This window comes from Polypterus senegalus, chromosome 10, assembly GCF_016835505.1.
Source record: "Polypterus senegalus isolate Bchr_013 chromosome 10, ASM1683550v1, whole genome shotgun sequence".
Lineage (NCBI taxonomy): Eukaryota > Metazoa > Chordata > Cladistia > Polypteriformes > Polypteridae > Polypterus > Polypterus senegalus.
Genome location: NC_053163.1, coordinates 165,842,975 through 165,867,992, shown reverse-complemented (window position 1 = coordinate 165,867,992; position 25,018 = coordinate 165,842,975). Strand labels below are relative to the sequence as shown.

The following is a 25,018-nucleotide window of genomic DNA, read 5'->3' as shown; positions in this document are numbered from 1 at the left end:
AAATTAATTTGTAAATGCTATTTATCGGACTTCAGAATGATACCCCTACTACAACGCCGAGGAGCCCATCTGCCCACTTGATGTCAGGCAGCATTAGAAGCAGACCACTGATCAAGACATCTGTGACCCACACTGGTTGAATACCTAATTAGGCAAACTGACCACTGCCCAAAACCCTTATATAAGGTGTTTGTGAGCCATAATGGCTGAAATCTTATTAGATGTTAACACTTTATTTTTTTTTTCTTACGTTTTGCTGACGCATGCTGACGTAGCCTCCTTATAATGTACTTGTGACAGAAAAAAACGCTCCAGCCGAGAATCCAGTCCGTCGTTTGTGTTCGGGAGCGTCAAATCATTATGGCGGGAGGTGACAAACAGCCAATCCTCAATGTAGGCGGGAAATGTTGCCTAGTAACGCTGCTTACTAATTGGCAAAACTATCCGTCCATCAAATACGACCGCTCAGTCCCGCCTTCCGAGGAGGCTGTCCGGAAGCCTGCAGGCATTGGTCAGTCGTCTGTCAATCTAATAGAGTTTGGCGTGTTGTGCCTGTCCCGCCCACACCCGTACAAGTCTTCTTACACGCTTTCCGCCTGCACTGAAGACGCAGTCCTAGCCAGCTTCTGTTTGTCGAAACACATGGAAACTACGAATCCAGCGGCACAACGGCTTTTTAGCCAAGCGACTGTCCTCAATATGCATACAGGAAACTTGGTCAACTGGAATCGGCAGAAGAAAAAATGTCCTTCATCACCGGGTGAAGAGGTAAAGTGGCTGGCGGAGGGGAAGCGGAACGGCTCGTGTCGCGGTATCCTTACTTTGTGTTCGTTGAGAATTCTGATCTTTGATGAATTAAAATTGCGGTTTAAAGTGAGAAAAATCGAGAGGCGGGCTATCATGGTGGTAATGTCCGCCGTAACCGCGCTAAAAACCGCAGGCGAGGCATTTGGCAGTTCGTGCCCAGCGTAGGTGACGCCGAGTAAGCTGCGCTCCCGGTGCAGGAGTGTCCAGCGGCCGCCTCTTGGCATCAGAACTCAGCCGGTGCTTTAAAATGTGGACTTGTGGTAACCGAAAGATCGCAAGGTGGTGTGAACCTGGGAAAGTCACGACTTAGTTAATGATGAGCTATGGACTTTCACTTTAAATAAACTAAATGCAATAACCGCCTTAGGAATGCAGCAGGTGGCGCAGTGGGTAGCGCTGTCGCCTCCCGGATCCATTGTCGGGAGCTCATATCCCCATTCCTCGACGTTGTATGTGTGGGGTTTCCACATTCAATTTGTGTTACTTTAGTTTTCTAAACACATCCTCAAAGATCAGAGCGATTGGTGATTCCAGCTTGTCCCGGGGTGAGTATGTTATATTTTAGATCTGAGTTACCCGTCTCTGACAGGTATATTACAGATTCAAAACTGTCAATTTTATATTTGGAGAAACATTAAAATCACGTATTTTAATATAAACGTCAAATGATTACCGATTGATTCTTTATAAACAACGTTTTGTTTCTTGGAGCTTAAGTAAGCAAAGACCTGTGTGACGTGACTTGTGAGGAGCCCACATAAAGATGCCTATGGGAGAAGCAATCTGTTCTTAAACCAGTGCCTGCACTCTTCGGGGCCTGACCTTGTGATTTATTTAGGTTCATTGCAAAGATGACCCAAACAGGAAATCACAGACATTTACTGTGGAAAATTTTTGGGAATCGGGTTTTCTTGGTATGAAAACGATTTTCATCGGTTCTGTTGCCCGTCAATATTTCAGCATCTGTTATATGGCTACGAAGAGGTATACCTTAGTTTAGTACCATCTGCCAAGGTTTCTGAGCAACATGATTGGTAAATGAACATTCTCAAGATAGAGTGGGTTTGGGAAATGGGTGGATGATTGGCAAGCCTGCTTTCTGCATCTCTTTCTTGAGCATTCCTCTGGTTTGCAGCCCAATGGTCATTTCGCTGTTCTTCATCCATCCATCCATCCATTTGGCATCGCCCCATCTTCAGTTTAAATTATTTCTCTTTCTAGAAGACATTATTTGAAAGTGACTAAAAAAGGAAAACTGAGGTAGCAAAAATATTGACTTTATTCCCTACAACGTCCATCCATCCATCCATCCATCATCCAACCCACTATATCCTAAATACAGGGTCACGGGGGTCTGCTGGAGCCAATCCCAGCCAACACAGGGCGCAAGGTAGGAAACAAACCCTGGGCAGGGCACCACACACACATGTGTATACACACACACACTATGGACAATTTAGAATCGCCAATGCACCTGACCGGCATGTCTTTGGACTGTGGGAGGAAACCCACGCAGACACGGGGAGAACATGCAAACGCCACACAGGGCGGTCCCGGAAAGCGAACCTGGGTCTCCTAATTGCAAGGCAGCAGTGCTACCCACTGCGCCATCGTGCCGCCTCCCTATAACGTGATTGACGAAAATGTTCCACTGTCTAAGTCTGGGAGTTCGCCCATCACGGTAGTACCGAGTTGATGCTTACACTGCTTTTTAAAGTAGCTATACCTTTATCTCTAAACTTTCATGACAATCTGTTTGTATGCATCCTTGATTTGGTACTTCAAGTGTAAGAAGATAATGCGTCACATAGCAGCATTTCTCAAAGTCGCCACCAAAATGTAGCCTATCGTCTGACTAGGACCATAATAAATATACATGCCAAATTTCCTGTAAGTCATTGAAGCTGTTCAGAAGTGACGCCCGAACATTCTTACATACATCCATCTAACATTATTAACTTCTAATTCTAATTAATATCTTCCCAAGAACACTGGGCACAAGGTAGGAAAATACTGCTATTGCTGTCTCTTCGGAGGTGTAATGTACATTATGTGAAAATTACACGCACATTCCCAGCAACGACACCGTAGGGGAGGATGAAGATTCTGCTGGTCACCATGGTCTTTGTGTAAATAACATGAGTGAAGCTAAAGAGCTCGTCTGTCATTACCTCGCCAGATTTACACTCAACACACCGGCCTTTCTTTGCTTCTTGGGTTTCAGACCTATTGGTGTAACTCCGTGTCTGACGAGGCCCTTTCAGCTTCAGATCTTTGTCCAGGATTACATAGCCTGTGTAGCTGGAGGGCCAAAGAGAAGTTATGATACATGGCTGGTGCTCGGGCCTCTGTGTGCCATCCGTGTAAGGGACCAAGGAGGTCCGTGGAGGAGCAGAATGTTTCATGAAAACATCTGGAGGGTATTGAGAGCCGGGACTGTTTCAGGTCGCACGTTAAACACTTTACACCCCGGCTGTACAGGAATGATAAGAGTCTGTGCCAGGTAATACTGGCATAATATGCCCTCCAAGTCACTTTACTGCTCCCTCCTGCCAAGGTGAAAACAATTGTGAGATAAAACCATCCATTCATTACTGAAACTATTTAATCAAAGTAGGTGTGCGTGTATGTGATCTATCTATCTATAGGGTGACACAGAAAAACGGGAACTTTTGAAAAACCCAATAAAAATAGAAGAAATCCAACAAAAACATTTTACTGACAGCAATTGAACCACTACAACTTGCCTTTTAAGAGACAGCAATCCAAATTATCAATGTCCGAAAATGACGTCCTGTAGATGGCGTCCTCCTGTACGTATGCATTCTTCCAATCTGCTGTTGAGGTTCCCCATTGATCGCTGCAACATCTCAGCTGGGAGACCACAAACTTCGTCTTGAATTCTGTGTTTCAATTCATTCAGTGTCCTTGGCCGAGTCGTGTAGACCCGACTCTTAAGGTAGCCCCACGAGAAAAAGTCACAAACAGACAAATCCGGTGATCTTGAGGGCCAGGGAATGTCACCGAATCTTGCGATGACACGGTTAATTACCGAATAATTCTCACGCAGCTTCCATTGATTGACTTGCAATTGATTACTAAATGGCGAGATTGTTTACAGCTCAAGGTCCCTGTTGTGCAGTGCTGCCAACTGTACATGGCTGCCAGTATGCATTTCAAAAGTTCCTGTTTTTCTGTATCACCCTGTGTGTGTATGTATGTGTGTGTATATATATATATATATATATTGTGGCAGTAGGGGGCGCTAGTGCTCCCTTGAACCCTCAGGTACAACTCCAGACACCGGGTGAAAGTCCAATACTTTTTATTTTGTTCTTCAGTGCACCAAGCACCCTCCACACTACTCATACACCAACACAATAATAACTATAATCAACAATCCACTACTAATCACTAAATACACACAATAATCTTTGCTCCTCCACTTCCCAGCACAGCTCAGTGTCCTTTTATAGCCCCTGACCCGGAGGTGTTTCTGTCCCATCAATCCATAGTTCCTAATTCCTTCCGGGTCTGGGCAATCAGTCCTTTTATTCAACCCGGGAGCACGACATTTCTTCCCGTCACGTGACTGTGACGTACTCCCAGGTCGTACGGCCTCACAGGGCCCATAAGCCCCCCACAGCGACTTCTGGTGGTCACCAAGGTATCCAGCAGGGCTGTGTATAAACACTACAAAGTCCATAAGGCCCTGCTGGACCTCGGGGCACGATCCTGCTGTCGGGAGAGCTCCTCCAGGTGGCCTGGGGGAGCTGACCGGCATTGGGAAGCTGGCAGTCCTCCACAGTGTGTATGTGTGTGTATATATATATATATATACACTCACCTAAAGGATTATTAGGAACACCTGTTCAATTTCTCATGAATGCAATTATCTAATCAACCAATCACATGGCTTCAATGCATTTAGGGGTGTGGTCCTGGTCAAGACAACCTCCTGAACTCCAAACTGAATGTCAGAATGGCAAAGAAAGGTGATTTCAGCAATTCTGAGCGTGAGTATTTCACAATCTGCTCAGTTACTGGGATTTTCACGCACAACCATTTCTAGGGTTTACAAAGAATGGTGTGAAAAGGGAAAAACATCCAGCATGCGGCAGTCCTGTGGGCGAAAATGCCTCGTTGATGCTAGAGGTCAGAGGAGAATGAATGGGCCGACTGATTCAAGCTGATAGAAGAGCAACTTTGACTGAAATAACCACTCGTTACAACCGAGGTATGCAGCAAAGCATTTGTGAAGCCTCAACACGCACAACCTTGAGGCGGATGGGCTACAACTGCAGAAGACCCCACCAGGTACCACTCATCTCCACTACAAATAGGAAAAAGAGGCTACAATTTGCACGAGCTCACCAAAATTGGACAGTTGAAGACTGGAAAAATGTCGCCTGATCTGATGAGTCTCAATTTCTGTTGAGACATTCAAATGGTAGAGTCAGAATTTGGCGTAAACAGAATGAGAACATGGATCCATCATGCCTTGTTACCACTGTGCAGGCTGGTGGTGGTGGTGTAATGGTGTGGGGGATGTTTTCTTGGCACACTTTAGGCCCCTTAGTGCCAATTGGGCATCGTTTAAATGCCACGGGCTACCTGAGCATTGTTTCTGACCATGTCCATCCCTTCATGACCACCATGTACCCATCCTCTGATGGCTACTTCCAGCAGGATAATGCACCATGTCACAAAGCTCGAATCATTTCAAATTGGTTTCTTGAACATGACAATGAGTTCACTGTACTAAAATGGCCCCCACAGTCACCAGATCTCAACCCAATAGAGCATCTTCGGGATGTGGTGGAACGGGAGCTTCGTGCCCTGGATGTGCATCCCACAAATCTCCATCTATCTCTATCAATATGTGCCAACATTTCTAAAGAATGCTTTCAGCACCTTGTTGAATCAATGCCACGTAGAATTAAGGCAGTTCTGAAGGCGAAAGGGGGTCAAACACCGTATTAGTATGGTGGTCCTAATAATCCTTTAGGTGAGTGTGTATATATATATATATATATATATATATATATGTGTGTGTATATATATATATATATATATATAAATAATATAATATACTCGGCTGTCCAGTGGCATCACTGAAGCATTCAAACATTCTTAGCCAATCATGCAATACTGCGTCCGCGTTTGCCACGTTATGTTCTAACTACAGAGGCAGAGTCCCGTTGTGTGGTTCTAACTTGTATTAATGCAAACACCATACACATAGTATCGGATAGTATCAAATTATATATAAGGATGGTTTCTTAAGATTCTTATCAGAGTCACATTTATTGACCAAGGATGCGTCCAAACAAGGAATCGGACTCCATTTTTGTGTTTGACTCGCCGCCTATAGTTTCATAAAATAAGGAGTGTAAACCTAAGCCTTCATAGTGCGAGGTAGTGTGAAAAGCCCTGAATGAATACTCAAGTTAAGCCCTAACTTTATGTAAGAATACCACAAGATATTGGGGGTACAAACCACTCAGTGATGGACAAGCTGAGTACATCCTCGATAACTGCAGTGTGCAGCTGAATCTGCAGCCGCTGTGGTGGAGTGAACTCCTCGGCTGTGCCTTTTTATAACAGAATCGATATTAGTTTTCTATTTCAAGTGCCTTGAGTAGGCCAATTGAATCAAAATTGTAATGAAGACAGGCTTCACACTTGTCTCCTGAAGGTGCTTTAATATTCAAAGACAAAAAGGCTGTAGATGGGTAGGCATTCCTGTATTTGTCTCAAGGTTGATATGGGGAGTCAATGCAGTGAACCCGGAAATTCTTGAAGCCTGATGGGCCGAGTGGTCTCTTCTCATTTGGCACATAATAAGAGGGCGACACGGTGGCCACTGGGGTGGCGCTGCTGCCTCGCAGTTAGCAGACCCGGGTTCGCTTCCCGTGCCCTCCCTGCGTGGAGTTTGCATGTTCTCCCTGTGTCTGCCTGGGTTTTCTCCCCCAGTCCAAAGACATGCAGGTTAGGTGCATTGGCCATCCTAAATTGTCCCGTGGGTGTGCCCTGCGGTGGGCTGGCGCCCTGCCTGGGAATTTGTTCCTGCCTTGCACCCTGTGCTGGCTAGGATTGGCTCCAGCAAACCCCCTGTGACCCTGTGTTAGGATATAGTGGTTGGAGAATGACCAACCGACCGACTGACTGACTGACCTTAATGACATAAGCAGTTATCTGTGCACCCATCTGGTTGCTAGGTCTCTGTCATTTCAACAGGTGGCACATCACAAGCATTTGTAGTCATTAAATGCACTGTATTTATCATTCCAACTAATGGCGCAGCAAACATTTGTAGCAATAAAATGCATCACTACAGATGTTTGTGAGGTGCCAACTGTTGGAATGGCAAATGCAGTGCATTCTGTTATTACAGTTATTTGCAAAATACATTCCCACAGATGGAGCACTGCAGGTGTTAACACTGAGGTCTGCATGGACTACTAAGATTTCAGCCCGGGATTTTTAGACCGGTAGCACAGCTGGTGTTCTTACGTTAATTGTTGAAGTATACCTACAATATGGAAGATATAAAATTCTGTGCTTTATTTTTCAGCTGCAAGACTGCATCCGTGCCACACTGAACGAGTGGTCTTCCAAAATCAGCCCAGATCAAGGACTGGTGGGTTAATTTATGAATATATTTTGTTTTTCTCCCATTTTTTTTTTTTACATTAGCGGGTCAGCTCAGGTGGGATGGTTGGGAGATTGCGTTGGTTTGGACATGTGGAGAGGAGTGACGCTGGGTATACTGGGAAAAGAATGTTCAGGATAGAGCTGCCAGGGAAGAGGAGAAGAGGAAGGCCTAAGAGAAGGTTTATGGATGTGGTGAGAGAGGACATGCAGGTGACAGAGCAAGATGACGAGGACAAGAAGAGATGGAAGAAGATGATCCACTGTGGTGACCCCTAATGAGAGCAGCTGAAAGAAGAAGAAGAGGAAGAGGAAGAGGAGGTGTTCCTGCCATATACAAGGGTGGGCAAAAGTAGGTTTACAGTTGTGAGCACACGGCACATATTCGCTCATTGAGCACTTCGGAGATCGGACCTGCGTGCACTGTGCCATTCTTTTGAGTTACTAAAGTTAAAAACGCTGTTGTAATAATCATAACCTGCGTGTCTTTGTCCGTACAAACAACTGTAAACCTACTTATCTCACCCGTGTATACTTCACATTTAGCGCTAAACTTGTGGAAACTGTGAGCTGTCCCTTTCTGTGCAGGGATTTAGAAGTTCACGGGCGGTAGTTTATTTTTAAGGTATTTTTGACAGTAATTTGTAGTTTTAGTGCCTTCGGGTGCAATTGTAAATGATTAGGTAGTTTTCATTTCTTCGTTTATGGGAAGGCTAGCAGAGTACACACGATATGAGGCCTTTAGTGCGGTTTGCATTCTGAGATGTTGTATGTAGGGCGCTAGTCCTCTTTCATGAATTCATAGCTCGAGTACAGCTTGTCTAAAGTAATGTTGTCATTTTTTAGGATTTGGCACACGCCACGCTGGAGTGTTCGATGCCCCAAGCGGCAGAGGTGATCACTCCTGAGGAGAGAGAAGAGCTGAAGGTGTCTGGTAAGCGCACACTGGGGTATCTTTTTTTTTGGTCAGTCTTTATGTCTTCATAAATTGACTGCCATCATTCTTTCCTCCCTGGCTCTTAAGAAATTAACACTAACATCCTGTAAATATGTTTTACTTTATAGTGAAGCTTTTTCTCACTGGATCTGATGCTTCATCCATTAGAAGTGCAGTGGAACTGGGTAAGCTTTTACTAATCTTAGTACGACAGCGAGGTGAAATAAGTCTGCTTGTCTTTCCAAAGTTTCCGCTGAACGGCTTTAATTCTGGTGAACATGCAAATAAACGGCGAAATGTCAAAACCAAACTCGCGTATCAAAAAAGGGTTCTGCTTTCTGTACTGAACAAAAGTTTTGTTGAATTGAATACTCTTTTCTGTTATGAGGTATTTTTGTCCTTATGAAATTGTATAGCTTCACCTTTTAATCTTTTAAATGCTTAGTTATCAAAATCCTAATAAGTTGTATTCCCTAATCAGCTGGGAGACCTTGGGTTGCCGCTAGAAGAGATGTTGGCAAAGCCACTATGGGGCGCTTACCCTGTGGTCTGAACGTGGCTCCCAAGTGCAGTCCCTGGGATTCTGTGCTGTAAAAATGGCGCCGTCCTTTGGATGACATAAAACCAAAGTCCCAACTCTAACTCTGTGGTTATAAAAGATCGCTGGGCCTGCCTCCTTCGTAAAGAGTAGCGTGTATCCTGATGTCCAGGCTAAATTGCCCACCACGGCCTAGTCATTCTGGACCCTTAATCATCCCATGTCCTTAACTGTCACTCTCTCACCACCTAACAGCTAATGTGTGGTGAGCATCAAGTCAAGTCAAGTTGGGGAGCCTGCACTGGTACAGAGGGTTGCTGCACCCACTACATGACAAAACAACTCGGGATCCCGGTTGGCAACCCCCCAGGCAGACACGCGGTCCAGTCCCACCTATCTATCTGCCGCAGCCAGGTGTTACATGGGCGACCCCTTGGCCTGCTCCAGCCACTCGAGTCCCCAACAATGAGGATCTTACGAGCTGATCACCCTCGGGGAAACACGCCACATGGCCGTAGTGCCGTAACTGACGCTCCCTCACAATGCAGGTCATGTGCCTCCTTTGGGACTCCATGAGCAACACAAAGTCAAACCAACGGGACCCAAGGATTTTCAGGAGAGACACACATGAAGGAGTCCAGTCTTCATCTCAGGTCTAACCCAAAACTATATACGAGGTGTGCCAGAAAAGTAATGAGACTGGCAACACTGCAAGCAATCTGGCAGCGCTGCGCTGTTGTCCTTGATAGAGCCCGTGTATCAGTACCCTCCCATAGCTCAGTGCGAGTTTCAACTCCTTCCGTTAACTACGTGATTTTTGTGACTGCTATTAGCGAAGTTGTGTTTTGGTTGCGCCACGCAAAATGGAACAGCGGAATTTGGAGCAACGTTGTGCCATTAAACGGCAAGTGTGACGTTTGAAAAGTTAAAACAGGCCTATGGGGAACATTCTTTATCCCGAGTTCAAGTTTTTCAGGGAGGCCTTCAACTTCGAAAACCAATGAAAAAATCGAACGTGTGAACACTCTTGTGAGATCAGACCGTCGTTTAACATTAAGAATGTTGAGTGAACAATTGAATTTGAACAGATTTACCGTTCATCAAATTTTGACTGAACATTTGCACTTGCGAAAGGTCTGTGCCAAAATGGTGCCGAAAAACCTCACAATTGAGCAGAAGGACAATCGAAAAAAACGCATTCCTGTGGTTCCCCAGCCCCCTTATTCACCTGACCTCAGTCCGTGTGACTTTTTCCTAAACTGAAAAATGTCCTCAAAGGACGTCATTTCGGGACTTTAGAAAACATCCAAAAGAGTGTAACGGACATGCTGAAGACCATACCGGTTGAAGACTTCCAGCGCTGCTACCAACAGTGGGAACAACGTCTCCATCGATGTGTAGCTGCCCAAGGGAACTACTCTGAAGGGGATAACATTGATGTTTGAAAAAAAATAAAAACTTTGGTAAATAAAAAATCAGTCTCATTACTTTTCTGCCACACCTCGTAGATATAATATAAAAAGGCAATACCCCTAGTGATACGGAGGTAAGAAATCACATTGGAGGATTTTCCGGAGAGACACAATACCAAAGGAGTCCAGTCTTTGTCTCAGGTCACTGGATAGCGGCCATGTCTCACAAACAGGAAGCACCAGGACTCAATTTCCCCTTGGGATTAATAAAGTATCTATCTATCGATCGATCAATTGATCGACTTGGACCTTCATCCTTTTGCATAGATATCATTGGCACCACACACCCCTTTCCAGCATCCCTCATGACCCCCATGCTCTCCCAATCTGTCTACTGCCTTCATGGGTAGAGTCACCAGAGACATAAATGGCACTGCCAAGGTAAGTAAACATCTCGACGACGAGGTCGACACTCTCTCTGCAGACAGACACACTGCTGATGGCCGTGCCCAAGAGATCATTAAAGGCCTGGATGTTTGGTTTTTATCGGGACCCTCGCAAGCCCAGACACTCGGACTTCTCGCTCAGTCTCTCGAGACCCCCGATCAGAACCTCCATTGACTCCGTGAAGATCACAGCCTGCAGATCTTTGTGGTGAGCATACTGGTGCAAAAATGGCTGCCGTCACATCATCATCCAGGTACACACTGGTGGTGGTTGAAGTTGCTCCCCACTCCTTGAAGCACTTTAAATGTGAGAAGAGCGCTCTGTAAATGTAAAGAATTATTAGGGTATGGATATCTTAACCAGATTTTTGTGCTCACTGCTGCTATGTTCCTATAAGTGGATTTGTGGTTTTCTTCTACTGGGGTGCATGCAGCTTGCTTAGTTTGACTTTAAGAGTTGCACAAAATGACCTCTGAGGAGTGTAGAACGTAATAGTCACGTCACCATGACAGTTAATTACACTTGGAGAGGGAATTGTGTTTGTTGCTAGCTGTGAATCGGTGTAATTCAACAGGGAAATGGCCTCATTAAGATTAAGGCCGGCTTACCCAGTGACTGGATGTTTAACAATATGACCCTTCACCCTGACCTTTCTAATAAAGATGAGGAAAGTCCTTCCCGATAGCAGTGACACTGCCCGATATATGGCAAGAGGTGACATTCAGGGTAAAGGTGAGAAAAATGCACCCGTTTGTTTAGCGAACGGCCGTTCCCTGGTGTGTTCATTTATACCTTTGAGCTTAATTATCAAATCATTTAATTAACACATTCTTGGTGATTTTGTTTCTCAGTGAATGAAAGAAGCAGTTTTAATTTTGTGTAAACCCCTTACAACCCTTGTGGCCTGGCACCAAGAATGGATGAGGCTGTGATGGGCAATTTAGTCAGGACATCGGGATAAACCCTACTCTTTTTTTTCAAGAATGATGCCCAAGGATCTTTTATGACAACAGAGAATCGGGAAGTCCTCCGAAAAACGGCGCCATCTTTACAGCACTGGAGTACTGATATCCACATACAGACCACAGGGTAAGCGGCCCCCCTGCTGACCGCCAGGGCCGACCCAAGCTTTTCTTAGACGGTCTTCCATCCGAGTCCTGGCCAGACCTGAACATGCGGAGGTTCAGGTGGATGACCTGTTCTGAAGTGCATGTGGAGCCCTAAGCCTAATTTTCAACCAAGTATTGACAAAACTCATTATATTTATGATTATGTGAATGTGTCCAATTACTTTTGAGCCCCTGAAAATGCTGGGATCGAAGTATAAAAATGGTGGCCATTCCTAAACCACTCGTACCACATTTTTTGTCAAACCCTGCGTATTAATGCTGAAAGTCTACATTTTCAGTCACATCTTGATTGCTTCATTTCAATTCCATTGTGGTGATGTACTGATGAAAGTTGTGTCACTGTCCAAATACTTGTGAACCTAAGAGTATCTTTCTACTGCACTGTCACATTTTTATTTAAATCACTCGTAAGTATTCTGAATGTTAATAACGCTGTAATGATTTTGGACACATTGGATTCTGTGCATCTAATGTTTCACTTGTTGTCATGTTTCAGAACAGGGGTTGCCAACTCCGCTTTCTGGAGGACCACCGTGGCTGCAGGTTTTCATTCTAACCCTTTTCTTAATGAGTAGCCTGTTTTTTTTTCTGCTAATTCACTTCTTTTGAACTAATTTTACTGCGGTGGGCTGGCGCCCTGCCCGCAATTTGTTCCAGCCTTGCACCCTGTGCTGGCTGGGATTGGCTCCAGCAGACCCCCGTGACCCTGTGTTAGGATATAGCGGGTTGGGCACTGACTGACTGACTGAACTCATTTTCATTGACTTGTTCTTGAAGACTCAGACCCCTCAATTGTTTCTTTTTCCTTAATTAGCAGCTAAACGATAATAACATACAAAAGGAGCCAAAACAACTGGCGTCCATCACACAAGATCTGAAAATAAAGAAAGGTGAAGGTCTCAGGAGTGTCGATCTGCTCAGGTCCCCAGTGCTGTTAGAAAGAGCAAATCAACAATTTTGGAAATGTCTGCTAATGTACCACGAGAGCAGCAGCAAGCCCCAAAATTAAAGATCGGGTTTAATTAACGACAAGAATCGGCACCTCATTAAGCAGCTGGTTGGAGTTTGAGGCCCTGACTTAGTTGGTCTTCTCTTGGCTCCCTCACTTCACATTTCACTCCATTTCAGGAAAGAAATGAAGCAACTCGGACAAATGATGAAGAAATCCATGGGAACAAATCTTATAAAAGCAATTCAATTTAAAAGGAATTCATAAGAAGTTAATTAGCAGCACAAACAGGGCACTCATTTAAAAAAAAAATAAAAAGGGTTTGAATGAAAACCTGCAGCCACGGTGGTCCTCCTTGGCGACCCCTGTTTTAGAAGCTGATTGACACCTTCCATTTTGTTCCTCTTCCAGCTTGTGCCACCCTTGGGGTGTCTCAGCTTGACTCTGTGATCATTGTGCCCTCTCCCCTTGACGATGGAATTGGCATCACCTTGGATCACCTGAAGCCTTTCTGGGAAGTCCTGGAGTTGCTCGTGCAGAGCCAAAAGATTGCTACTATTGGCACGTCCGATTTGGACAAGACCTTGCTGGAACAGCTCCATAGCTGGGCACAGGTAAAGGATCTCTTTCTTCTACGTGAACATGTTGAACATTACTTATTTATTTACTCATTAAATACAATTTTGTTCTCGGTGATCACCATACTGCAGTGGGCTGGCACCCTGCCTGGGGTTTGTTTCCTGCCTTGTGCCCTGTGTTGGCTGGGATTGGCTCCAGCAGACCTCCGTGACTCTGTAGTTAGGATATAGCGGGTTGGATAATGGATGGATGAATAAAAAGCAACAAAACTACCTGTGCTACCTTACGCGTGTCTGAAACATCCGGCCTTTGGATTGTTACAATGAGACGTCACAGTGTTGCCGTTTTGCAGGATGAGGTTCTGTTTGTTGTAATCTGTTACTTATGCTGTCTTTGTGGTAATCGAAGATAATATGAGCTTGATTGGTATTGTGATCAAGCATCCGCCACTCTGTGAAAGCCCATTGCACCCCTGCCAAGTTTGTCCTGGCAATGCAGTAGAGCTGTGCTACCCCTCCAAGATGGGCTGAAATCTAAATAATCAATGTAGACCTCGGTGTTAACATTTGCAGTACACCATGCAGTGTGTATGTCTCTGTTACGTGCCATTTGGTATGGGATTTGTAAAACAGTTAGTGTTAAGCCATCTTTGGAATGACAAATACATGGTAACTGGATGGGCAAGCAGATACACAGATGCTTATTTGTAGTAATAAAATGCATTTTTGCAAATGTTTGTGACGAGCCATCTGCTGGAATGACAAATGCAATGCGTTTTATCACTACAGTTGTTTGTGATGTGCCATCGTTTGGAATAACGGAGACATAGCAACCAGACAGACACACAGACACTTACCCTTTTATTAAGGTGGATTGCAGATGTCAAGATGGTCCTGTTTGCAGTGCTTGTTCATTTTTTTTTTTTGTTTTTTTTTTAATTATGTGGCCCCTCAAAGCCTCAAACGCCAGGCACAGTCCATCCATCCTCTTCCGCTTATCCGAGGTCGGGTCGCGGGGGCAGCAGCTTGAGCAGAGAGGCCCAGACTTCCCTCTCCCTGGCCACTTCTTCCAGCTCTTCCGGGAGAATCCCAAGGTGTTCCCAGGCCAGCCGGGAGACACAGTCCCTCCAGCGTGCTCTGGGTCTTCCCCGGGGCCTCCTCCCAGTTGGACGTACCCGGAACACCTCACCAGGGAGGCGTCCAGGAGGCATCCTGATCAGATGACCGAGCCACCTCATCTGACTTCTCTCGATGTGGAGGAGCAGCGGCTCTACTTTGAGCTCCTCACCCTATCTTTAAGGGAAAGCCCAGAAACCCTGCAGAGGAAACTCATTTCAGCCGCTTGTATTCGCGATCTCGTTCTTTCGGTCACTACCCATAGCTCATGACCATAGGTGAGGGTAGGAGCGTAGATCGACTGGTAAATTGAGAGCTTTGCCTTACGGCTCAGCTCCTTTTTCACCACGACAGACCGATGCAGAGCCCGCATCACTGCAGATGCCGCACCGATCCGCCTGTCGATCTCACGCTTCATTCTCCCCTCACTCATGAACAAGACCCCGAGATACTTGAACTCCTCCACTTGGGGCAGGATCTCGAGAGGGCACTCCACCCATTTCTGGCTGAGGACCATGCTCTCGGATTTGGAGGTGCCGATTCCCATCCCAGCCGCTTCACACTCAGCTGCGAACCGATCCAGAGAGAGCTGAAGATCACGGCCTGATGAAGCAAACAGGACAACATCATCTGCAAAAAGCAGTGACCCAATCCTGAGCCCACCAAACCGACCCTCAACACCCTGGCTGCGCCTAGAAATTCTGTCCATAAAAGTTATGAACAGAATCGGTGACAAAGGGCAAATTATTATTTATCTGTCACCAGGCACAGTCCTGAATTCAAATAGCCTTATTTATATGGTACTGTCCCTTTTTAAACAGTCCTTTTTGATCATATAACAAGTACGTTTGCGTGTTGCCCTCTTCTCTCCTGGTACGTTTTGTTCTTCCTCCACGCCCGACTTTGACTCTTCGAGTAAGGCAGAGCACCCTCTTTTATCCTGGTGCCACAGCCTCACACCGGATCATACAGAGCCCTCCTAAAGTAAGTGTTTGTCCTCTCTGCTTGGCAACTCCCATGAAACCCAGCAGAGCCATTCACTGGGACTACAACTCCTATGCTGGTGTGTACATGGGAGAGCTGCCAGAAGGATAATGCCACACATTGTGTTGGGGGGTGAACGTGTCCCCTTCCATCTATCTGGCCAGCCAAGGAGTTATCCGCTCTGTGCAGGATGCCCATTCTTCCTTTAGGACCATCCATTATAAAGGTACCCCAGCTGGGTAGAGTTCCGTCCAACCCAGCCCGAGTGCCAGCCAGTCCATATCCTTGCTTACGCTTAATGTAATTTAAACTCTGATATTTTACTGCACAGATTTAGAAATTAAGGTTTTTAAACGACAGTATCTTGAACTTTTGTATGGTAAATGTTCACTCTTTTTTGTAACAGCTGAACAACTGGGACAGGAAGAGCTCAGGCCATCTTACAGCTTTTTAATTGAACATTTCAGGTGAAGCCAAGCAGCAATCAGGTAAACCTGGCCTCCTGCTGTGTGATGCCACCCGATCTGACCGCCTTTGCCAAGGAGTACGACATCCAGCTTTTGACTCACAATGATCCCAAAGGTAACTGTCTCTGAAGAAACCTTTTGTATGTAGTTGGGTGCTCATTTGGTAAGTGAAGGAGTGCCTGTTGTATGGAAAGGGCACACCATGCCAGTAATGTTTTCATTTATCAAGCTGACTGTACACATTCCACGACTTCCTGCATTTATGTTTGTGTTTTCCAATGGAGATTCAGAATTCCTCAAAAGGCAAAGTCAACTGCAGTGCAAATTATGTATATATTATATATATACGTATATACACATACACACACATATATATATAATATATAATAAATAATTTGCAGCTGGAGATCCACAAAGGGAAAAAAATGAATCAAGTATCATAAAGTAGTTTTTATTCCTGAGCTTTCAACCCCTGCCAGGAGCCGACATCAGAGGATAATGCTTAGACTTACAAGAATCAAAGGCAATATATAGCAAAAATGATGCGTGGATGGTGGCTAAGTCAGTGTGATCAGGAAGAGGGGGGGCGGTTATCGGGTGTAAAGTCTTGTTTATTATGAATAAGTTCTTCTTAAGTTTGCATATGCTGGATTTATGTCCAAGTTGTCTGTTGATGGAGTCCTCATTTGATAGCCAAGATTCGGCCAGCTCTCTGGCACTTTTAGTATTGGCTTTAAATTTTACTTGTACATTGTCCTGTTGATTTAGTATGCGTATAGATCAATGATAGTGAGTCCTTTTTTCTGATGGCATTGTGGTGTTCCTGTATACGTGTTGCGATTCTTTTTGATGTTTGTACCATGTATACCGCTGAGCAGGAACTGCATGGAATGCTATAAACTGCGTTTGGTGTTTCTGCTGTCGATTTCTTGTTTTTAGCATCGAAGAGGACCGTGCGCAGATTGTTCGTGGGTTTGTGTGCTATTCTGACGCCTGACTTGGCTAGGATTCATGCTGCACCTTCAGACACCTTGTGGTGATAAGGGAGCGAGTGCCAGGTGGGGTGGAGGTTCTGATTCAAGTCGATTGGTTTGCTGAGTTTTTTGGCGTCTTCTGTGTAAGCTTCGTTTAATGAATGTTTTTGAGTATCCGTTTGAAGTGAAAAGACGGAAGAGATAACGTCTTTCATTCATTTTTGTCTCCTTCGTATTACATCGGGTGTGGACTCTTCTGCATAGAGTTTTAGCACAGCTCCGTTTATGAGATACCAGGTGGTTGCTGGCCAAGTGTAATATCTTGTCTGTGTAGCATTCTGTTCTGTACACACTTGTGGTCAGGGTGGCGTCATTATTTCTTTCACGTTTGATGTCCAGGAAGCTGATGTGTCGGTTCATTTCTTTTTCCACGGTGAATTGGATTGCAGGAAACATTTGCATTGATGAGGTTGTAGAATTCATTCAACTGATCATTTTTTAGTATGACGAATGTGTCGTCTACGTAGCATATCCAAATTTTGGGTGTGAACTGGGATACAGCCACATTTGCAAATCGCTGCATTACCAGTTCCGCTAGAAGTCCTAATAATGGCGATCCCATTGGCATGCCTTCTTTCTGAATGTAGTGTTTGCCGTTGAAGTGAAAGTGAGTTTTTTGGCAAAGTGATATCGGGTGCATTATGTCTTTAGTGGACAGTTTGGTTCTTGTCTCTGTGGTGGGGTCACTTCCTAGTCTCATTAATTGTGTTTCTGTGGTCGGATGAATCGGTATCATGGTGAATAGCGACACAACATCAAACGAGACCATGACCCGTCCTCTGCGATGGATACATCTTTCAAGCATTGTAATGCCAACTCGGCATTGTTCACCGCATAAGTTAAATGTTTGTGGTCAGCCTAATAGGCGGACCATCTTACAACTTGTCAAAAAGACTTTTTCAGTTACTCAAACATTAGCGGATTGTTGCGTTATTATCAGCTACCACAGCAAGGCTTAGTGGCGCTCATATATATCCTCTGACATGAACACTGACAAGGTCCTAACGTCTTTCTCGTCCTTCCCCTTGGTCGCAGTCATTTTGCCTTTTTACCTCGTAGATCCTGCACCCCTTGGCAGATTCACAAGAGTGAAGTCACCAGGCATATCTAGGCGGTTTGGTCATACACTGATGTGACCAGTTCACTATCGCCTGATTCAACTAAAGGTCCCGTTTCAGTTTGTTCTAAAACTGGCTTTACAGCTTTTTGTTTACACCCTATTGTGTATTTTGGTTGAAGGTTCCATCCTGCTTATGAACATTGATGTGTTACCATAGAGTGGAAAAATGCATAGAATTATTCATGATTTTTTTTTTTTTTTTTTGCAGCATGATGTTATTTTATCCACTGGATGGCAACAGAATCTTGTCCTAAGTCTGTCTTTGGACTTAAGAGTGTATGTGGTATTATAACCGTTTAATCCAAGGGGTTTAATTGTTTTCACAAAGAATTTCAAGCCCGAGAGAGGCTCGGGTTAACACCAAGGAAGTTTAATTATAACTTAAAAGTACCAAATAATAATTGATCACATAAATATTCACCCCCTTTGAGTCCGCCTTTATTAGATGCACCTTTGGTAGCCATGACAGCCTCGAGTCTATTTCTAAAATAAATTTTCGTTTTGTCATTTGAGTGCCGCTTGATGCGGGAAAAACTGAGTGAACTAAATGATTTTAGCACAAGGCTGCAACAGAACAAAATGTGAAAAGTGAAATGGTCTGAATATTTAATAAATCCACTGCATAAACCCGAGTTCTTCATCATCATATCTTACCACGCCACTGCCGTATCCAGGTAAGAGCGGCGTCATTAGCATCCTTTCAATCTTCAACGGTGCATGTAGGGTCTCAGGAACATTCACGGAGAATGTGGTCCATTGTTTGGGTGGGGTCCCTTGTTTTGCCCACCTTTTGACCCAGTTTTTCCTAGAGAGGGATGTTCCATTGGGTAGATGCCCTTGAGGTGTGGGTAGAGGGCTGCGGCCAGTCTCTCGCCACCTCTCGAGCCCATGTGTTGTGGACTGCTTTGGATTGAGGGGTTCCACTGTGGCAAAGCTCTGACGACAAGGTCGTCGGCGATTTACTTCCTGGAGGTGGTGGAGTTGGTGTCTGGAGTCCATCAGTTGCTTGAACTGGTTTCTCGTCATATGTGGGGAGGTGCGATCCCGGCCAGCATGTATAAAGCAGGAAGACGCGTTGTTCGGAATGTTCCGGTGATGATTCGACATGCACTGTTTAGCTCAGGGTCAACCTTGTTGGCATGGATTGACCAAGCCCATACTGTTGTGCAATACTTGGCAGTTGTATAGCAGAGTGCCATGGCTATTGATCGCAGGGTCCTCTGGTCTGCTCCCCAGGATGTGTTTGCTAAGGAGATTATTCCTGCTGGAAATCTTCTTCTTTTTGAGTTTAAGAACGTGTTCTTTGAAAGAGAGTGTCCTGTCCAGGGCGATGCCTCAGTAAACAGGATGTACTTTGTTGTTCCACCTGATCTCTAGAGTTGTGTTTGCTAATCTGTTGTTAAGATGGAAGGTACAGACCTGAGTCCCCCCTGGGTTGGCATTAAGGAACCATTTAGAGTAAAACTCTGAGAGAATGCTGAGGCCATTGGTAAGTCTCTTTTGGATATCTTAAGGTATGATATGATAGATATGAAGGAAACAGACTGGGAGGCTAAGCAGAGATGATGTGCATAAGTGGACTTCCTAATGTCGGTGAACACAGGCTGGTCTGGTCGTTGGTGTACAGTAGATTATGAAAAGAACGGGAGCCAGCACTGAACATTGAGCGAGTCCGTTTTTCTGATTCCTCCAGTGGCTCCTTTTACCGTCCATTTCTACGTCTGTTGACGAGTAGTGTCGTGGCGAAAAATTCATCATCAGAAGGCTTTTTATCTAAAAATAAAAGCTATTAAGACTCGAGATAGACAGACAGAGTTTTAACAACACGGACTCAACCCAATTCGGCCAAATGAGATCGAGCCCCGAACATTACAGTAATTGAAGTTTTTCTAACAATTTCTTATCATTTTGACCTCGTTCGATTAGCTCATTCTGCACCTGGTTTTACTGTCCATTATTCCTCTTGGTGTCTGTTCGGCTTATTTTGATTGGTCTAAGACTGGGTGAATGGCTTCCTCTTACCATCTTTGGGCTTATGTCATTTCCTATCTTTTCTGACCTCGCTCGAATGAGCTCTCTTGCCCATCTTCTCTGACTCCCTTCTACTCCTGTCCGGCCGAACCTTGAGTTTCCATGGGATCCCTTATCATCTCCTAACTTTCCCATCACTGGCCCCCTCGTGGTATTCATATTTTTCTATGCTGTTCCCATTTTCTCTAACTGGCCAAGGCTTCAATTCCATATATGGGTTTCCTCTCATCATTTTCTTTCTTAAGCCTTCCAAACCTTTTACAATAGTGACCTGAAGCTTAAGCTTTAATTAAAAAGAAGTATAGTATGTGCTGTCATTTAATCATTGCTTGGCATACTTGTTTTGTCTTAATTTCTACACTAAAGTTAATTTCTAATATATTCTTACACTGTGTGCACAATTATTAGGCAAGTTGTATTTCTGAGGATAAATTTTAATATGGAACAAACACAGTGCTATCAGTCAATCCAAAATGTTAATAAACCTGAAACCTGAATGTTTCACAACGGAAATGTGAGTGTGAACATCATCAGGGGAATACATATGTGTGCACAATTATTAGGCAACTATTAGTGTGCAGATTTATTATGCAACTAAAGGAAAAATGAAAATTTTCCCATCTCACTTGTTTATTTTCATCTGTTATAGTGAGAATAATAAACAAACAAATAAACATCTCTGACATTTCAAAAAATCAATCAATCAATCAATGACCAATATAGCCACCCTTCTTTCCAATAACAGTCATAAGCCTTTCCATTCATGGAGTCTGTCAGTTTCTTGATCTGTTGACGATCAGCTTTTGTGGAGCAGTGACTACAGCCTCCCAGACACTCTTCAGAGAGGTGGATTGTTTTTCTCCCCCGTAAATCTAGCGTTTAAGAAGTGCCCACAAGTTCTCGATAGGGTTTAGGTCAGATGCTTTAAGGCCTTTACTGGCTGGCCACGCAGTGGAGAACTTCGATGCAAGTGATGGAGCATTGGCCTGCATAAAAATCATGGTCTTCTTCCTGTATCACTGTTTGAAGAAAGTGTCTTCGAAAAACTGGCAGTAGGTTTGGGAGTTGATTTTGAGTTCATCTTCAATGCAAAAAGGTCCAACTAGCTCATCTTTAAAAATACCAGCTCATACCAGTACCCCACCTCCACGTTGGAGTGGAGCTCTGTGCCCATTACTGATCCACAGGTCCATCCATCTGGTCCATCAAGAGTCACTCTCATCTCATCGGTCCATAAAACCTTTGAAAAAAATCTGTCTTCAGATATTTCTTGGCCCAGTTTTGACGTTTCAACTTCTGTTTCTTGTTCAGTGGTGGTTGGGTTTCAGCCCTCCTTACCTTGGCCATGTCTTTGAGCACTGAACACCTTGTACTTCTGGGCACTCCAGGTAGGTTGCAGCTCTGGAATATGAAAGTACTGGAGGATAATGGGTTCCTGGTAGATTCACGTTTGATTCTTCTCAAATCTTTGGCAGCTAATTTGCGTCTTTTGTTCTCAACACGTTTCTTGCGACCCTGTTGACTATTTGCAACAAAATGTTTGATGGTTCTGTGATCACACACCAATATCTTAGCAATTCCAAAAGTGCTGCATCCCTCTGAAAGACCTTTTACAATTTTTGACTTTTCAGAGTCAGTTAAATCTCTTTTTTGGCCCATTTTGCCTGAGGAAAACTAGCTGCCTAATAATTCTGCACACCTTGATATAGGGTGTTGATCTCCTTAGGCCACACCCTCCCTCATTACACAAATACACATCACCTGACGTGCTTAAATCCAATAAGCATTCAAGTTAATACAGCTTGGAGTTGGAATATACGCATTAAAAATGATGATATGGTCAAAATACTCACTTGCCTAATAATTGTGCACACAGTGTATAGTATTTTTGCTAATGCCTGAATTTACTAAGATTTTCTCTTCGTGCATTATGTCAGCGTGACCCTGCTTACAGCGAAAGCCTTTTGTTCCATTTCTGCTGATTCACCAATCCAGCTGGTCTCTCTGTGTCTTCCAGAGCCATCTTTTCTGTGTCATCGCCTCCTCAGCCTTGAATCACAGGTGTTGTCAAACTCTTATCCTGTCCAAAGATGGTTTCAATGTGTCAATTTTCTGTTCTTTCCCAGACTAGATATTTTGCTGTAAGCTTAAAAAATAATGCAATATAACTGATTTTTTAGTTAACTATTTGCTAGACCTATCTTATTTGCTTAACATTCTAATTTATGCTTAATCTTAATATTTTAGAAGCTTTTAATGACTTTTTATGGCTCTTTGCTATTCTTTATGTTAATTTGCTATTTTCTATGCTAATATAAAACATTTTCCTTCTACAGTAGCGAACTCGGTATAAACTGAGCTACAGCCACGTGATTGGCTGTTTGGAGCAGCAGGCGTTTTGTGTTAACAAGCAGATGAAGTTGTCACCAAGTGTTTGTTTTTTGTTTTTCTTTCCCCTTTCTTCAGAGCTTATGTCTGTGACAAGTTTCCAAGAAACCATCGGCGATGTTACCAAGGATCCCCAGGCGACAGAATGGTTACTGGACTGGGTTCTTCGCTACTCCATTATTGTTAAAAGTAGAGGAATTATCAGATCAAAGGGATATCTTGTGCAGGCCAAAAGAAGCAACTGCTGAAAGAGGAGCGTCTGACGCCCAGATGAGCGGAACTGCATCATGGGTAACCCGTAGTATGAAACAAGACTTGGGTCCTTTAGAACCCCAAAGCCCGTGTTGCTTGCCAGTCTGCCACTGGCATTGTTACGACAGTACAAGAGCAACATGTGACATCACAGCCGGACCGGTGATAGTTCAGTTCACTTTCCATGATGGTTCCAATGTCTTTTGACCTAATATTGTGTGTACTTGTTGTAGACACGGGTTTATGCTCCATTTTCTTCTGGAATGAGGGACCAGCAGCTCCAGTGGTGTTGTGTTGGGCAAATCCGAATAGTAAGACAATCCTCCATGCACTGTGTGGTTACACTTGCACTTTTTTTTTTCCCCCCTTAAAGATTTTTCATTTTTGGCAGGTGGTTCAGAATACAAGAGAGATGCACGTTACCTTCACATCATGGCTGCATATTAGAAGCATTAACTGCTTCTCGGTGTAAAAATTCCTTTTTCTTTTGACTTCATCTGCTTGCCGATGAGGCCTCGTTCTTACTGTACGGTTACTTACGGTAATCTGTGGAAACTGTTCAGTTTCTTTGAAATCTGTCGAGTTATTAAATAAATACTTGCAAAAGTGTGCGAATGTGATTGTAGTTTGTCCCTTTTCAAAAAGTACCCCTCTGACTGAAGGGCTCAAGGAGTGGGCTGTGATCGGGGCTCTCGAGAGACTGAGTGAGGGGTCCAGGCCTTTAATGACCTCTTGGGCACGGCGGTCTGTCTGCGGAGAGAGTGCCAACTCGTCGAGAGGTTTACTGATCTCGGTGGTGACATTCATGGCTCTGGTGACTCTTCCTATGAAGTCACTAGACGAACTGGGAGAGCATGGAGGGGGGGGGTCATGAGGTCACTGAGGGGCATGTGGCGCAAAAGGACAAAGACTTGAGAGTCCTGGTGCTTCCTGTTTGTGAGACATGGACGCTCTCCAGTGACCTGGGACCAAGACTGGACTCCTTTGGTACTGTGCTGTTGTTTGCGGAGGTGGAAAGAAAAGTGCGAACGACATATTGAAAAAGTGAAGCAAGTCAGCTTCTGAGGAACAAGCCGACATCCGATTCAGACTTCTAGCAGTCTGGCAACTGAAGCATAAACAGTTGGCACACAATGGCCAAGCATATTGATGGCGCCATTCTTCAAGAGATGCCAGCGCTGGGTGAACACAACATTGCGGCTCAATTCTTAGTCACTTTATAACCGCTGTGACATCTTGTGTTTCACCGGTGACGAGCACGGTGGCCAGCATATGATGGTGTGGATTGAAGGGAACAATGGGAAGGTGCAAGGATCTGATAGATAGATAGATAGATAGGAAAGGCACTATATAATAGATGCTTTATTAATCCCAAGGGCAAATTCCCATACTCCAGCAGCAGCATACTGATAAAACACAATATTAACTTAAAGAGTGATAACAATGCAGGTATAACAGACAATAACTTTGTATAATGTTAACGTTTACCCCCCAGGGTGGAATTGAAGAGTCTCAAAGTGTGGTGTCTCCTCAGTCTGTCAGTGGAGCAGGATGGTGACAGCAGTCTGTCGCTGAAGCTGCTCCTCTGTCTGGAGATGATCCTGTTCAGTGGATTCTCCATGATTGACAGGAGTCTTGCTCAGCGCCCGTCGCTCTGCCACGGATGTCAAACTGTTCAGCTCCGTGCCTACAATAGAGCCTGCCTTCCTCACCAGTTTGTCCAGGCGTGAGGCGTCCTTCTTCTTTATGCTGCCTCCCCAGCAGACCACCGCGTAGAAGAGGACGCTCGCCACAACCGTCTGGTAGAACATCTGCAGCATCTTATTGCAGGTGTTGAAGGACGCCACCCTTCTAAGGAAGTATAGTTGGCTCTGTCCTCTCTTACACAGATCATCAGTATTGGCAGTCCAGTCCAGTTTATCATCCATCTGCACTCCCAGGTATTTATAGGTCTGCACCCGCTGCACAGTCACCGATGCTCGGGTTCCGGTTCCGGTTGAGTGGACGCTGGCGCGTTTGGCTGCCGCTGCTCACCGGTAAAACTTTGTTTGTTTGCAACTCTGTTTGATCGTCTTGGGTCTGCTTACCCTGACGCCGACAAATATGTGGACTACTGCCTGGTTTGTGATCATCTGGGCTCTCCTACTGCCTGTACATCGGTTTGCGTTGGGATT

At 44.6% G+C, this 25,018-nt stretch overlaps 1 protein-coding gene across 1 annotated transcript; it reads left to right on the top strand.

Annotated features, from left to right (window-relative positions):
- Window positions 1-549: 549 nt before the first annotated feature.
- Window positions 550-23,453, top strand: gclm (glutamate-cysteine ligase, modifier subunit). The gene is made up of 7 exons (XM_039767306.1): window positions 550-768; window positions 7,385-7,450; window positions 8,308-8,395; window positions 8,527-8,583; window positions 13,286-13,488; window positions 16,020-16,134; window positions 22,671-23,453. Exons 1-7 carry the CDS (start codon window positions 643-645, stop codon window positions 22,838-22,840), a joined length of 825 nt encoding a protein of 274 aa, XP_039623240.1. The 5' UTR covers window positions 550-642; the 3' UTR covers window positions 22,841-23,453.
- Window positions 23,454-25,018: the final 1,565 nt, after the last annotated feature.